General features: G+C 40.6%; 1 protein-coding gene across 1 annotated transcript in view; it reads right to left on the bottom strand.

Moving 5' to 3' along the window:
• Positions 1-4972: 4972 nt before the first annotated feature.
• The window catches only part of gpc3 (glypican 3), a 110464-nt gene continuing 97851 nt past the window's right edge, over positions 4973-17585 (bottom strand). Inside the window, exon 8 of the mRNA XM_087799533.1 lies at positions 4973-7184. Coding sequence (XP_087655659.1) covers positions 7009-7184 — 176 coding nt within the window. The 3' untranslated portion in view covers positions 4973-7008. The remainder of the gene's footprint in view (positions 7185-17585) is intronic.

The following is a 17585-nucleotide window of genomic DNA, read 5'->3' as shown; positions in this document are numbered from 1 at the left end:
AGTTCCGGGGACAAAGTCGCGGAGAATTGGAAAGAACGGGGGCGGAGCACGGAGCGGGGTTAAAACCTCAGGACAGAAACTGAGGAATCAGTCTGGGACAATAAAATCAGGACTGGATTTTTGAACTGGAGCCTTTCTGCTAGGTACCTCGTAACTTTCCATCTTATTTTAACTTTAACTTAAAAAAAAGACCTGTAGTTCAGTTCAAACGTTTGTTTTCAACTTTCCATTACAAGGTGGAGTTTATGTTTCACATCAATGTATTTTCCCTTTTTTATTTTTTAATGAAAATAGCCCAAATAGCTGCTTGTTTCATTTTATTTGTCCTCAATTCTATTTTTTGTAATAAACTATTTGAATATTGTTATACAATTCACATACATTATATTAGCGACATATTATATAATTTTATCAGACTCACTTTTATTGAAACATTTTCATACATTAAGTAATCATATAAATAAACCTTTTTTTGTATTTTACAAACAATATTTATGTTTTTATTATACATGGTTTACCTTATTATTTTTTTTGTTTTTTTTAAGTTTGTTTGTATTGTTTCAAAATGTATCTGTTTCAAGTCATATAATTCTACAATTATGAAAAAACAAACTTCTTCAGTGTGAAACAATAACTGTAAGAGAAACTGCATTCCATTCTTCAAGTTCTAATATATCATTTCCAAAATAATTCTGGGTTTTTGTGTTTTTCATTTCGGTAACTCGGACTTCACAGGAAGTGTGAGATTAGCAGATGTGTGCCTAAGGAACTTTTCAGCAGTCCAGCGATTGACCTGCTTTTATCTGTTTTACCAGTTGGGGCCGAGATAAAAAAACTCTTTGAAGTGATCTGACTTCCTTCGTTTTTCCTCAGTGTTGCAACAGAAGAACTCATTGACAAAGATAAATACTGTATTTTCCCGAGGAGACTCCTTCAGCCTCCCGTAGTGATGACCACATATCTTGTTCAAGTCAAGTCGGCATTGTGAGAAGGTTGTTTTATCTGCAGCATTTAGATTATTAAAGATGTTTTTTCTTTTTGTGTGTGCAGCTTCATCCACATGTGTGCCCTACTTCATGTTTCTCTGTGTGTTTGTTGCATGTGTGCATCTTTACGTTTTCATTTTGTTGTAAAAAAAATAATAGCTTCAAAAGCGAACGTCTTGGTGAAGCATTACACACTCCAGAGAACCTCGACTTTGATGTTTAAGGTTCTTGTTCATTTCATAATTCATCTGACAAAATTGTTTGTTACAAGCCTTTCTGTTTGCATGCCAGAGGAGTCATCACTAAAACACACCAGAAGTGCATCCAGAAGTGTTATTCACCCCTCTATTCACCTTCCTGTTTCAATGGCTCAGTTAAAAATTTGGCTTGTGTGACAGTAACACATACATGCCTACATATGAAGGGTCAACCTGCTTCCTGTTAGCAATGTGCTTTAAACACGCAGCTGCCTGTCAACTCTAGTACAACGTTCAGGTGCAACACACTCCCAGCAAAAGAAGCCAAAGTGCTATATAAGCAAGAATTTCATGCGTCATCTTCACTCTGAACTCTTCATCTATCATTCTAAGTGAGATAAAAAGGCATTGAAAAAATCGATCTTCACATTTCCCAATACTTCAACATCTCACCAGTTCAGTCTGCGAACCTTGGACCGATTCTGAAAACAAAAATCTTTGTCACTCCTGATAAGAGTCCAGCATCCAAACACCTGATAACTTCCCTGGAAAACAGCAAGGTTAAACACACCAAATACATGTAAAATGTGGACTTGTTTAAGTTAAATTTACAGATAGCAGAACAAAAACTTCAAAATTATTTCTTTAGATTTACTACACTTTATTACAAAATAATTTTATGAAGGCTAAATATGGATGTTTACTTTGACCGACAGTTTATGCATTAATTATTTTTTTTAATTTTTATATAAAAAAAAAGTAAAAAAGATATTGTACATGTGGCAGCATTGTAAAATACTCTAATGACACATATTTGTAGTCATTCTTCAAAACCTCACAAAGGGCCCTGAACGTGACGCTGTAAATACTGAACCTGAAAAACAAGCAGGGGTGAATCCCTCTGAAAGTCCCGGAATTAAATCCAGGACCAGAAGCCCTGAGGCAGATATTAAATCTGCAAAATCATTTTCTGTGGCCGGTGAGGTGGTAAAGGTTGCATAATTATGCTGCTTTTAATCTGAAGGAAAATAGAATGCGTTTATGTGTTGGGATGTTTTTGGGTTAAGGCCAAACTCCAATACATTTATTAGGGATGGAAGTTGTGTGTGTGACAGAGGGTTTTACCCCGGCAAGTACACATGTAATAAGAGCTGGTGGTGCCTCTGTGTGAAACATTTATTTCTATTGCCTGTTTGCTATACATAAATAAATTCAGGTCCTTTGTTGTTTCTATCTCAATTTGGGAAAAGATGCAGATAATTAAAAGAGAATTACAAACTGCCACTAATTTCTTGGTATATATTCGGTACAACAAAAATATCTTTACAGATTTTAGTTTCTTGTGCAATCAATGTACAGTCTAAAAGTTTTTACCAGGGATTGCAATAATGCTAAATCATCTGCGAAAGTTTTTCTCAAATTTGCTATGTTCAAAATAGTGGAATGATTTGTATTTTTCTGATTTCAGGAACAGTAATGTAGTTTGCTGAGTAGAAAAGTAAAGATAAAGTTTGATTAGTAAATTGTAGAAAAAGCCATTTATGTTGAAATTGACACCACACTAACCACTTCCATAAACTACTGTTAATTTTGAGGGCCCATCTGAAACAGGCCGGGTGAGGATCCTGGTTATGAAAAGAAAAGAGATAATGATATGTCTCTCCACTGCCAGTGTTTAGAAAGTCCCTTAATGGCCATAATAAAACTTTCCAGCTCCGTAAGAGCAAGCCCGGACATGTAGGAAGCCCTTGTGCGTGTGCGCCTCTATTGGTTTGGGGGGTAGCAAATCGACATTCCTCCTTTTGTGTCCACATTCCTGAGTCAGATCCATTCATTTGTAGTGACTGTGTCTGCTGCAGGAGGATGGCGGAGCCAGGAGCATGGGAGAGCATGGGCCCAGCGCTGCTTTTAATGGCCCAACAAAAGCTCCTAAAATGCTCCAGTGCCATGGTAATTACACATGAATGAGCGTTGAACGAAGTGACATGTCCTAAGCTTTCTCTCTCTGCCTTAAGAATTTCAACATCCAGCTCGGTCCAAAGATGGACTCCAGGGAATTCTCCAGCACGTGCATATACATTGTTATTTTCATTAACATGCCCTCTGTTTTAACCCTTACATCTGGGAATAAATATTCATCAGTAGCCAGGAGAGGCAACAATTCCACATCGTCAGGATCTCACTGTTCATGCTGACTAACATCAAATTGACCTTTCAATCCGATAATGGTGATGTTGCCCCAATATTAGCCTAAGAAAACACACCGGCTCTGCATGTCAATGGGCCTGTTTGCCCCTTCTCTAGTGCAGCATTAGCATTCAGGGTGTAACCCCCCACCCTGGGTGAGTTTGCTCATCTCCTCATCATCAGTTTTCCATCTTAAAAGCTACACTCCAGTAGAGGAGAGAAAGGCACAGCTGGATAACACCGGGGCTACAGCGGGTGTGTGAAAAGTTACAGGCAGGGACACAACATATTCTGAAGCGAGCTTGTTAGGAGAGAAGTAACTCAAACAATTAGCGCTAATGAAGCTGATTTTCTCATTACTGTGTCTGTTACCTTCACCAGGTATCAGACGCTCTGTCAATCACGAGCTAATGAGTCAGAGAACACTGAGTGTGGTGTGGGAGGTTTTAGGTTGAACACATCTGATTCACATTCAACACTGAGATTTGGGGGCGCTCCAGTCTAGAGACACATAAATAACATGATTTAGGCTTTCAAGTGGATCGTCTGCTCCGTACATAAAGTAGCATTCTTGCAACAAAATATCATCTGTGGCATCCTTTCCATGTGTTTCCAATACCTCTTACGGTAGGCGCGCCGGATCGAGTGACATCGTGTGGTCACTGTCTAACTGCTCCAGGGTTTCTTCACTACGTTATTGTGCATTTTTAATGTGTTACCCCAACTCTTGATTTTGCCCTGAATGTGCTGTTTTTCCTTCTCACAGCTGATTTGCCAGAACATAACTCAGTTTTGAATAATATGATCTGCATTCTGATTATTTTCTTCAACAGAAAGCTTTTGTCTGTAAAGTTGGAAACACCATATAACAGGACGCAACTAGAAAAACAAACTGCAAACTACCAAGTTGCTCATTGCCATATTGTTATTATTAATACAGTGATTATATATGAAATCTACCAATTTCCTCAATATTATGTTACTTTTTTTTGCATTTGAAACATGGGTAATAGCAATTAGCAGTAGAAGTTTGCTCGCACAAAATACAATAGGAGAGAGTGAGAAAATAAGTGAATACTGTTATTTTTACTGTAAAGCATTTGACAGTTTCTTCTCCTCAAAAGCACATCTGTGTTTCATTAATAAAAGTTTGTGATTCTGATATAATATCTACAAAGAATTTAGAATATATATATATATATATATATATATATATATATATATATATATATATATATATATATATATATATATATGGGTATATACTTGGTTGGGAACCAGTGCACTAGTTTATAGAACATTTTTGTGTGTGTGTGTGTGTGTGTGTGTGTGTGGGGGTGTGTGTGTGTGTGTGTGTGTGTGTGTGTTGTATTGATTATTACTATCTGCAAAATATGTTTTTTTTTACAGTAACATATCTGTGACTCAAGATTCAAGATGCTATTCAAGTTTACTCTGTAAAAAATGAGTGAGCTCTGTCATCTGGTGAATTACTCTAGATTTGTTTGTGTGACAACGATCAGAGAAAGCTGACTTTTCTGTGGTCCGTCTATAGTTGTTTTACCCAGAAACCTGGATCAGAGTGAAGCCATCAGTCCGCAGTGAGAAAGAACTCCTGGTTTATTAGGCAACAACCATTAATGTGACACTGAGAATGGCGGCGACAAATATTTACAGGTTGAGACAAAAGTGCGAAAGAAGAAGCTAGAAAGTTGCAGCATTGTTTCAGTCCGGTCCTAAAACTCCCTCTAAAAACCACAAATCTCAGAGGACTGCAAATAAAGACATATTTATAAACATCATCACAGAGACACACAACTGTACAGAGAGTTCATCGTTCTTTGACAATGAGCGAGTGGTAGAACTCATGAATGAAGGTGAGAAGGAAACACAGTATTTCAGTAGCTGAGTTCTCAGCCAGTAGTTTTCCACTTTAGAAGCAACAGAGCTCTTTACTGATGCACGATAAAAAAGTTCCTGATGAGCAGGAGGTATATTTTCCTATTAACACCAGCCTCTCAGGTTAACTTAAGAATATAAATATTCATTAACCAAAACCAGTCTGAACTTTTATTCTGTGAACTACACAAATATTTTGTTATGACCTCCTGTCCAGTATTTAGTGGCCATGTTGAAGTTTGACCACCAGCTTAAAAAACGGAGAACGTGAAGCTCCAACTTTATCTTCTGGCAACAGGTCAGACATGTTATTGTACAAGCTAAACCTAGTGTATTTGGGGGAGTCTGACTCAACCATTTAATAAGAGAACTGAAAAGCTTCAGCTAGCATTATCAAGCTATTAGCTACATTCATGGAACACATTTCATCCAAACGTTGTTTGAGAAGTTACAAAATGTTACAATACAGTTCAAGTATTCTCTTCTTCCTGAAGAATTCCAGGTGACATGTTCAATCAAAAGAATGTCAGTCTTGTGTATCACCACATTTACACTTTTGTAGTGAAAATCATTTCAGAACATGGTTACAAATTAGACAGTTTTTCTTCGTATCCAGAAAACATTGAAGAACAAGGTCAAATGACATACGTAGCTGATCAAGAAATCAACACAAGGCAGACCTGCTAATGTTGCTAATAAACATGAACTAGAATGTCTTTTAGTTTCAGTGATTCAAACACTGAAAGTAAATACTTGATGACTGAACATCTACAAATCTCCTTTCTTCTGAGTCAGTTTTATATCAAAGCTGCTTCCATTGGCATTTCACCTTTAAAGACACAAAGTTATGAAATAAAAAAAAACATAAAGTAATCTAGTTGTTGTTTTTTGATCCCCATTCTTTCTATAAGTAAAATAAAATTCCTTAAATAATAATCATGTTTCATGTCGGTCCTGCAGTTTTACATCTTGGCTGTGAAATCACTCCTACCTTTGCACGAGATAATGATTTAAGCAGTAACTTGTGGTATGATCATTTCTTATTCTTTTTGGTAGTTAGATAAAAGCTGGGCCACAATCTTCTTACCCATCTTACCATCTATGGGTATGATAATATGGGTTAACCATATGATTAATAGAAACTGTTGAACTTAACTGTTGAAACTTGTTTAAATGTTAAGAAAATGTTAAGAGAAAGACAACTCAGACCGAATGCTTTACTTGCTAGTTCAACTAGTTAACAGTTCAATCTGAATTCTCAGGTTAAATTCACCACATTATTCCAATTAAGAAAATACCTGTTAAATTACAAACCAATAATTACTAATATTAATTTGATGGCGTTGTTATGATGGGGAAAAAAGGTTTTCAAATGGAGTGCATCCTGTCTCAGATGGTCAAAAATGCAAAGTGTAAATTGCAGTGGTTTCCGTAACAAAGGTGAACGAACACAAGTTAATGTCACTAAAGCCGTTTCGTCCCTTTTTTCAAACATTTCAAAAAGATTCTGAAACTGCATCAGTCAGCAGCTCCTGCCTCTAGCACTGCTTTGGAAACTGCTCAGACAGGAGGTCAAAGCAAACTTGACCAGACACCCTTCGGAACATTAAGGAAGAAACTGTGATCTGCTCGTAGTTTGAAGGTGTCAGTCTCACATCACACAGAAAAATAACTTCTCTCAAAGGTTCCATTTGGAAGAAGCTTTCCAAGTTTTCACTGTGAGGAGCAGAACGTGACGATCACTGGTGACAATGTTGGGCAAAAGCAAGTGTTAGGGAGGCGGACAGGACCAGGTAGCTCTTCCACAGGGGATCTGCAGGAGAGGGGACGCCCCCGGCGCTGCCCGTGGCCAGAATAGGAGTTAGCAGCTGCTCCTGGAAAGTGAAGTCGTCCATTGCCAGGTTATCAGCCAGGTCTGTAAGAAAGATACGGAGAGATCAGCTGAATGACAGAACAAAGGAGGAGAATGACAAAAACTGTCAAGAAGTACACATGATGTGCGTGTGAAACATCCTGCTGCCTCGTGTGATCAGATATGTTGATGCTGTCCTCAAAACTCCTATTCTTAATACCTCTGCCAAAGTAGGTGACATTCACATGTTTGCTGCCCACATGACTAGCTTGGTTCATGAAATTAATCAATCTTTAATTTGCCATTGACAAACAAAATGTGTTATTGTTCATGACACATTGCTTCTGGTATTATATATTCTGGTATATATTCTTGTTATTGCTATAGTTTGGATGTCTCAGGGTTAAACCAATATCACTAGTGTGTCATTGAGCCAATATAGATTTTGACTTGTTTAATGTTTTGCTTAAGAGTCATGTAAAAAAAAAGCTCAGTAACAAGGATATGCACCCTCTAATTGTTTTATTCATTTATTTTATTTTCCTGCCTCATTTGATCCTCCAGCTGCAGGTTGTTGAAGCCTATCCCAGTTACCCGGGGCAAGATTCGGAGGACAAATTAGACATGTCACTTTCTCCTTAACCACTGGCACACAATTCAGAGCCATGCAGCATAAAAAGTAAAAATGTGAACACGAGCAGTTCAAACACTAGTCACAGGAACAACAGCAGAGCCTCAGCGTCTCAATATGTCGTGACATCATACATCTTAACATTTGTTACTATTTTGTCTCTGCAGGACAGGAATCTACAGAGTGAAGCGCAGACTGACTCTTGGCAGGCGAGGAGGCAACAGACTGTCTGTTCCCATCAAGACTGACGTCTTCGCCGAAACTCAGGTTCATCCAACACAGGCTCTCTACCTGCTGTGACGGCTCATACCAGCTCTGATCGCAGCTCAACAACCCGTAGAGATCATGACAGAGGAGATGATATACATCCAACTAAGATAGGACAAGTCAGTACCTAAGAGGGGTTGACATAACTATAAGCTATGAATTATCAGTGGCAATGAAGATAAAGGAGTAAGTTCACGTTTGGCAGAGGAATCTCCTAATTTCTATGGTCAGAGATGCATGACATGCACAAATATTGTTTAGTATTTTTTTTTGTCATACCAAATGTTAACAGGGTCAATCTGGAAAACCTTTTCGGATTCTTCTGTTCGGTCAACAACATTGTAAATAGAAATTGTACATTTTTACCAACAACAAGGACATTTTAACATTCAATCATTTATTATTATTATTACTATTATTATAAATAAAAAATGATGCACTTCATAACAACAGAATGAGTGCACGAATGCTCCTTCCCAGGTGCAAAACAAGTTCAAGGACTCATTCATTCCTCGGCCTGTTAAATTGTACAATTCTGAGTTCGGGGGCAGGAGTGGAGTGAGAGTATCTGGATGTTCTGTTCTATGTTAGTCTTTGTATCCTTTGTCTTTGTTGTTTTTCTTTGATCTATGTTCTTTGTCTTTATCTTTAGACTTAGATTGTGTCCTTTTTTCTTTATTTCTCTTGTTCTTATTTATTTTGATTGATTAATTTTTTGTTTTTTATAAAAAATTGCTGTATGTATTGGCTATTGGAACAAAACTATTTCAATCAATAACGCTTTACCTTACCTTACCTTATAAGATTCTATATGACAGAAGTATATCTCTCATGTAACAAATCACACATTTTTTAAAAATAGTTTTCATACCAGCATGTAACACTTACTTGTTCAGGCTATTACAAAGGAACGGTCTCTTTAAGTGACATCACTTCAAGTAACAAACAGTAGATAGAAACTTCTATTTTTCCCCAACTTTAATGTAAAGCGAAGACTATATGTACCTGGTTACCTAGCTAGCTAATCTAGATCCTTAAAAAATGTCTTCATAATGTGTGAATCCTTTAACTACACATGTGCTGTTTACCCAACCAAACCTTTCATGCTGATATCTGTGCAGCTGAAACTCTGTGTTCCCATAATTGTCTGCTGGCTCTGTAGTTAACACCCCGCGAGTCTGCGTTGAACTTCTCCTTCATCTGCGGACGAATCAAACCTTCTAATCTGAATTCTCCTCTCTGGCTGCCAGCACTGATCACATCTTTGCGTTTCATCTCAGGCTCACTTTTAAAGTTCCCGGGAATTCATTAATTTAAAACAGGATGAGAACTTTGATGAAAGTCAGGTGCCTCGCTGTCATCTTGGCAAAATAAAAGCATCATTGCACTCAATTCAGAGAGCAGACGTCCAGCTGAACGCTGTGAGCTGAAGTGACTACAAGAAGACTTAGAAAGTTTGCCTCATTGGATAAAAGTTAATCCCACTTTTACTCCCTCGACTCCCTCTATCTGCCCACCCGCTCTCTGACACTGAGCAGAGCCTCCTTCTGTGTCTGTGCTGCTGGAATAAGCCGGCTGACTTACGAGGTAGGACATCTCAGATTGAGATCGTGAGGGAACGCTGCGTGTGAACCAGTCGGCCCATAGACACACACAAGCACATCAATGTAACACACATGAACACAATCACACAATGTGATGGTCCGGACATCCGAGAGAGAGAGAGACTTGAAGTAGAACCCGGGTGATGTGTTCCAGGTCAGACCCAGGACACGCAGAGGAAATTACGTCTAAACTAGGAATGCCGAACAACTCTGTGAGTCTAGCGGGAAGGGAAACATAAAGCAGAACAGTGATTGTCAACTGGTTGGTCAGGACCAGAGATGGGTCATTAAGCCACACTTAGTCTGTGATGTCACTTAAAGAAACTGTTTGTAAAAGTCAGAACACAGGACAGGTTCAAACCATGAAGTTAATGTAACAAATATACTTTTGTTTTTCAAAAATAGCATCTTTAATTAATTAAGAATGTATATGTGAGGTGGTCATTTAATGTACAGTAGGTCTTTCTGAATATGAAGACAATATAAATGATCTTGCCAACAATGACTTCAATCATCGACTTTAATGTTTTCAAATACAAAGTTGTGTCAGTCTCTGACAGCTGGTGGACGCATACAAATGATCAAAATTGGAGTCACTGCTTGTCATTTAAGAGTGACTGTATTTCAGACACCAGAACTAAAAAGACTCGTTCAGGTCACCATTCCAGCGTGAAGCCACGCCTGCACAGCTGCGATGCATCTGCACGAGGGGAGAAGGAGAGGCTGGGACAGTTACGTTTGATTGATTTAAAAGAGACACTTCAAACAAGTTTGTTTTAAAATGTTTTCAGAGAAGTGTCGGTTCACAGCTTCTTCAAAATGTTCATTTTTCTGTTCAGTTATTTCGATTTGTGAAGGATATTTGAAACAAAATAATAAAGCTGTTTTAGTGAATCTACAGTTTTCCTTTTCTTCAGAGTTTTCTGAAAATCTCGACATGTGATCAAGAGTGAGGGAGGAGGGGCTTCTTCTCTGAGTTAAACAGAGGAAGGAGGCAGATAAATAAACCTCCTGGCCTCAAACTGCATCTCCTCCAAATTTCTCTGCCATTACGACATCATCTGAACACCAGCCAGGGGACAAATGACTTCTCCTCCTCCTCCTGTGTCCTCTGACATGCTAGTGGGCAGACACATTCTTTGGGGCTCTGAAGGAGCGATTTGTCACTGTCGACGGCGACGCACTGTACCGCCGGGCCAATTAAGCTCAAACTGCAATTCGATACAGCTTTTATATACACGCCGGATGTGAGGAAAGGGGGGGGGGGGTCTGCATGTGTGTGTGTGTGTGTGTGCATGATTGAGTGGGGCGTGTTCGTGAGAGACTTGCTCCACACAGCAATAATGAGTGAGAAAAGTCCCGGGACGGTGCAGAGACGAGATCTTTTCTTGTTGGTTTAAACACTTGGACACGAGGAGCACAGAGGAGCCTTGTTCTCTCCCACAGCCCGACTGAAAGTGAGCGCCGCAAACTTAGCTCCGACACCGGGCCTGCCTAATAATATCCTGGTATAATTAGTGATGAACACCTGCGTCTGTGTGTGTGAGTTACGTACCCTCTCTCTGCTATGTTTTCCTTCCACAGGACTTCTTTAAAAGTCACCTCCCCAGACAAGAGCCAACATTCCCAGTGACATGCATTCGTTCATAAACTGTGATGACTTTTCAAACTTCAGATTCAACTCATGTCACCCGATCAAAAGGTTGTGGATCAAATCAGACTTCTGCTGTGCATTCAAGGTTAAGGTGACAATGTTCGTTTTAAAACCAAAAAACAGAAGAGCTAATGAGGGAGCGCAAAAGGCTACAGAAAGACTGATAGTCACAAGTCAAACACTACCGATTTGTGTATTGGCAATACTGTAGAAACAAAATATATTTGTATTTACAGACAGCATCACTCCTGATATAGTGGGAACTGCTTTTGTTTTAAAACCAAACATCGGCTTGAAAGCTGGTGGAGTCTACTGTATCCTCTCGTCCTCAGTCATTGCCGGAATCTCGTGGGAATGTACTTTTCCTTTAGCAGTGGAGGACGAAATGACTGCCAACATCTAGCGACCGTTGTTTATTGAAAAATTAAAAATACATATCTAAAAAAGACTAATTTTGGATACACTTTATTGCAATAAAAACCATAAAATTACAACCATAAAAATAAAATCTGATTCCAAAGAGTAATAAAAATTTATAAAAACAATACACTGTGTATCGATGTCGTATTGTGAAGAAATATAATGCAATATTTAAGGGTATCGATATTTTCTTCACCCATGCTGATACACATTTTTACAGCATTAAAAGCATGTCTTGATAATAGACAATTTGTGTGTTTGTGTTTAACCCGCCTGCTCTCTCTTTTGGTAATAGTTTTCTGTTTTGATTTGACCGATAAGTGAGTGTGTCTTAGCCGCCATAGTTTTACAGGATTCACCAACACATCAGCATATTAGAAACATCATTATTACTGTCAATAAAGCTCACCATTACTGCCAGTGTCGCGGGAATGAGCCGACCCGAGCTGGTGCGGGAGCAGACAGAGCGGCAGTCAGGAGGAGAATTAGATGTACAGATGTTTAGCTGTCACTATAAATAGAGCAGTGTGCTCGAGATCTTCTTCAGCTCCACACCTCCCTGCTAGTTTTATTGTGGCCTTATGATCTCCACTTACGACCCCGGGGAGAGGTCAACAGTCGGGCCATTGATTTGTTACGACTAAGAATGAAGTCACATGCAAGTCAACTGCTGAGAAGTCTTGGTTCAGGCGCTGTCAGAGGGGGAGCAGATGTTTGTTTGGATCCACGGCAGGTCAAACTGTGTGTTTGCTGGATGTTTTTGTCTGTCTTTGGAGGGGAAGAAGGGGGCGGAGCCAGGGGATGGGAGTCTGGACTTTGCAACGGTGCCGAAGGCTTTGGTTTACAGTTGTCACAACAAGCAAACTATGTCAGAAAAGTTGCAACAGTGAGTGGAAAAGTGCACTTTGGAGCAGCCGCAACTGCAGGTGATGATTACATGTTGAAGGAAAACACAGGAAAAGGCTGCTTAGCGCCGTCTCTACGCCATACACCAACTGGGAGACACTGGTCGGGGCAGAATGCTTCTGTAAGCCCTCCGCTGTTCCTTCACGGTCCGCTACAGTTTATTCGCTACACGTGTGCTTCTGTGCAAAGATAGGTATGTGGAATGTTGAGACTCCAAACACAGGTGCTTCTTATGAAAGTGAAGAGATGGTTTGGATTTCTGCTGCACAGGCAGACGCACATAAGCTGCTCCAGTTTGAATCATCAGCTCAAAAGATGTTGAGGTTTTTCCAGGATAAGCAAATATTTTATCGGCCTTCTCCAAAGTCCAGAGCAGAATTGAGCCTAGTTTGGCTCCAGGGCCTCTTGCAGGCCTTTGATTGTATAGATGCGGCCCTCATGAAATCAGTAAAAATTATGCAGAACTGTATGGAGTTAGATCTCTGCCACAGGCTTCAACAAATGTGATCAACAAATGCAGCGGTGCATGTTCATATAATGTTCAAAAAAGGGATTCATTCGTAGGAGCCCTTTAGCTTCCACTAAAAACGAGCTTTTGCAGTGTCTTTCTGGATGAAAAATCCCCCCCTTTAGTTGACATGAGCGTAATTCTTAGGTGAACTATCCCTTTAACGTAACCATTGGGTGTCTGTGTTATTTTTTTACTCGTCAATTCCACCAATGTAGCCATACTTACATATCCCATGTTATTCTTTCAGATCCTGTTGCTATCAGCCATGGATAGGTCAATTGGTAGTGTGCGTTTAAGATATTGTGGGTGTGAGATCAAACTTATCTGTGTTAATTATGTATTGCTTTGATTGTTATCGTGCACATTTTATTATTAACTTACAACGTAAGTAATATTCTGTGGCTATTAAAATTCCATTACATCGGAGGTACTAAGGTCCCCTTTACTGAAACATGTAGGAAGCCCAAAGAGCCTCCAGTTCAGCTGCAAAACAATAATAATAATAAAACATTACATTACATTACAACTCCCAGAGTAGGGTTGTGACAAGTTTAATAAAAGGGAGACAGTGGGTGGTTATGTAGCCTTCAACGGTATCACTGCTCATTGTATTCGCTGCAGATGCTGTTGTTAGTTAAAAGATATAAGTTAGAGCAAGACCCATGTTCCCTCTGAGTAGCTTCTTGTGATTAGTTGAGAAGCCCAGCCAATGACAGCACAAAGCTTCAAGAAGATGTTCACAGATTGGCTGGCTGCGAGAAACTTGTGTTGTTGTGTATTATATTTTATATACATTTTTTCCATAGTTATTTCATTATTTATATTAAGGATATTTGAAAGAAAAACGAAAATATGACCAAATATTCATAATCTAAAGCATTAAAATTATATATTAAACAAATTTGTTTTAAATAGCTGTTAATTCTTCTCAGATTAATTAGAATTAAACAGTTATTGATTCACAATTATGCTACAAGTTAAGCTATATCTTTATTATATATAGAGTAAAAAAATAGTTTTGGCTCAGGAGCCTGTCACAGCAGGGCCAGGAAATCATTTGTTTGTGTACTCCTGGTCAAGAGCAGAATGTTCAGCTGAAGTTAAACTTGAGAATGCATGATGCCATGTGTGTGTGACAGTATGTGTTTCTCAGTATCTCCTCCTGTAAAAACATGAAACCAGCAGCTGTTTCGCAGACAAAAGCTGGATTCATTTGTTTTTGTGGTCGTGGGTGACGCTCTGGACCTCTCACCCCTCTGCTCTCTGCCAGGATTGTTTGTCCCTGGACAGTTGAGATTGTGAGCCAGAAGGAGCAGGAACGCTTCTGTCCGTGGAATGCGAGCGTCTGCTTCCACACCCACAAGCTGACCACAGGGGCCATCAGAGAGACAGAGGACGGCGGGCCAAGACAAACGGGACGCCCAGTGGAAGGCTGAGCCTCGGGCCTGAGCAACAGCACGGTTCTGTGAGTGGCTCTGACCTCACGACCTCCACAACTTGCTCTGTTATTATGAGCTGCGGGACTCCCAGAGCAGAGTCCAGAGAGACGGGAGGGATATAAAATCATTGATGAGAAGATTATGTCTTAAGTAACAACTATGTAATAACTTATGTCCTTTAAATCTGGTTGATCTTCCTGCAACACAGCAGGGCATTTATAGATGCTGCTGACCACAGCAGCTCAAACCATGATGGTCGCGGAGAAACTGCAGGAGGAAAAGTTGGTGCTTGCGAGGATTCCGGTAAGAGGCTCATTGTTGAGGGGCGGTAGAGGTCAATAGTAGCTCAAGGGTCGGGACAATGGTGGTCCTTATCAGGGTGCCAGATAGAGAAGGACACCTCGAGAGGCAGGAGTGGACCTGGAGATGATGACTCAGCTCTAAAGTTCGGCCCGGGGGACAGTGAGCAGAACATTCTTAGGATTCTATCTTTATCTGCTCGTAACGAGGGAAGCAAACCTCCTCCACACATCTGTACAGTCCAGACGGAGTCACACCCACGGTTCTGGTCATCCACTAAATATAGACGCATGTCAAGTTTCCACTGAGCCTGTCTGGACAAGAGCTGCCACTGTGAGGTCATGTGACGTCACACTAGCGACTCATTGCTAGGGTACAATTGTCAGATGGAACCAGCAGCGATTTCTATTCATATGTCAGAATAACAGTCTTATCTAGGCGGTTAATGTTTGACAAGACCCTTCCACAAATGGAGCAGACCTCCCCACAAAATGGCGGCTGTGTCTGCCGACAGTCCCTTCAGAATGGACTCGCTGTGAGTGTTTGTGGACCGAGCCTCAGCTGATGGACACGACCCAGGAACTGGCCTGGAATCAATTTACGGTGTCCAACGTAAATAGTGCTCTTGAGCAAACAAACGCTTTATAGAGCTAGGCACAAACAGAGCGCCGGTGGACCCTCGTGTGCATGACGAGAACCCACTCAGCATTCAATGAAAAACAGCTCTGCAACACATCCACTTCCTGCCTCTTCTGAAGGGTATGAGCCCAGGGTTGATCTAGGAAAGCTCTACGGAGGACCAGAGCGGGTTATAAGAAACTTCCTAGTTTTGTGCAGAATGAACCTATAAAAACAATGCTGCATGTCTGGTGGAGGTGGAGGGAAGGGAGAGGAACACTTGGTGGGAAACGTTTTGAAATTGTAGTTGTACCTACATGAATCCAGATGTTGATTATCAATTAGTTGAGGGAAGATAAAAAAAAACCTTTTTTAAATCCATATTGTTTTAGAATCCCATTCTTGTAGAAACCACCCCAATACAAACACACACACCACCCTAATACAAACCCACACACTACCCAAATACAATCAGACACACCAGCCCAAAACAGAAATGAAACACACCAACACAAAACACTCACACATCACCCCAACACAAAAGCATTAATCCTTTCCATCCCAAAACACGAACACAAACCACCACAAAAAAAAACACATTCACACACACCACCCAACATAGAAGCAAGAACACAAAACGAAAACTCCAACACAGAAACACAAACCACAGAAACACACACACCACTCCAACACAAAAACTCACACAGTATGCTAACACAGAAACACACACACCAGCCCAACACAAAAGCGCACACATCACCCCAACACAGAAACAAACCAACACAAACCACCCCAGCGCAGAAACACAAATCACAACACAGGAAAACAGAAACCACCCCAACACAGAAACAGAAACCACAGAAACACATACACCATCCCAACACAGAAGCACACATCACCCCAACACAGAAACAAACCAACACAAACCACCCCAACACAGAAACACAAATCACAACAACACAGAAATACAAACCACAGAAACACACACACCACTCCAACACAAAAACTCACACAGTATACCAACACAGAAACACAAACACACCACCCCAACACAATGACACACACAAACCCCAACACAGAAACACACACATCACCCCAACACAGAAACAAACCAACACAAACGACCCCAACGCAGAAACACAAATCACAACACAGAAAAACACAAACCACCCCAACACAGAAACACAAACCACAGAAACACACACACCATCCCAACACAAACACACATACATCACCCCAACACAGAAACACACACCTCACCCCAACACAGAAACACAAATCACAACACAGAAAAACACAAACCACACCAACACAGAAACACAAACCACAGAAACACACACACCATCCCAACACAAACACACATACATCACCCCAACACAGAAACACCTACCTCACCCCAACACAGAAACAAACCAACACAAACCACCCCAACACAGAAACACAAATCACAACAACACAGATAAAAACAAACCACCCCAACACAAAAACACACACATTATACCAACACAGAAACACATAAACACAACCTCAACACAACAAGGAGTACATACAGTATAGCTCTCCTGTTGGCCTCACACACCTGAGCACCTGCAGCAACTGCTTTCCTGGCTCTTACTCTGTCCTGAGTCACCACACGTCCAGACCGTGCTACATGGAGGAGCCTGAATAACCAGCTGATTGTTCTGAGTCGAGAGGGGGTAAGGGGGGGTCATGAAAAAAACAAGTCGTGACAGGAGCACCTCTGAAGGTTGGGGTGGACTATGCTACTCACCTATAAGGTGCTGAAGGTCAGAGGTCAGTGCTGCGGCCTGCTTCCTTACCTGGCACTCAGTGGAGTGTTACATGTTTGGACTCCCCAGTGAAGCATCTCATCAACTCTCCCCACATTCTTTCAGCATGTCAGGGACCTCTCCCACTCTCCCTTTTGTTCCCACAAATTTGCAGCAGACGTGAAATCTGGACATCCCGAGCTGCATGTTTCACATTACAGGAATATTTCCATCTCGTATTTGCGGAGCCGCACACTGATAAAATGCTCACGAGCGCCCAGAGGGCCCGGCTTTTTCCCTGCAGTGACTGAGCGTCTGAGTGGCGGATTATAACAAGAGCTCCAT

This window comes from Callionymus lyra, chromosome 9 (genome assembly GCF_982586985.1).
Source record: "Callionymus lyra chromosome 9, fCalLyr1.hap1.1, whole genome shotgun sequence".
Classification (NCBI taxonomy): Eukaryota; Metazoa; Chordata; class Actinopteri; order Syngnathiformes; family Callionymidae; genus Callionymus; species Callionymus lyra.
This window is presented reverse-complemented; position numbering and strand designations above follow the sequence as displayed.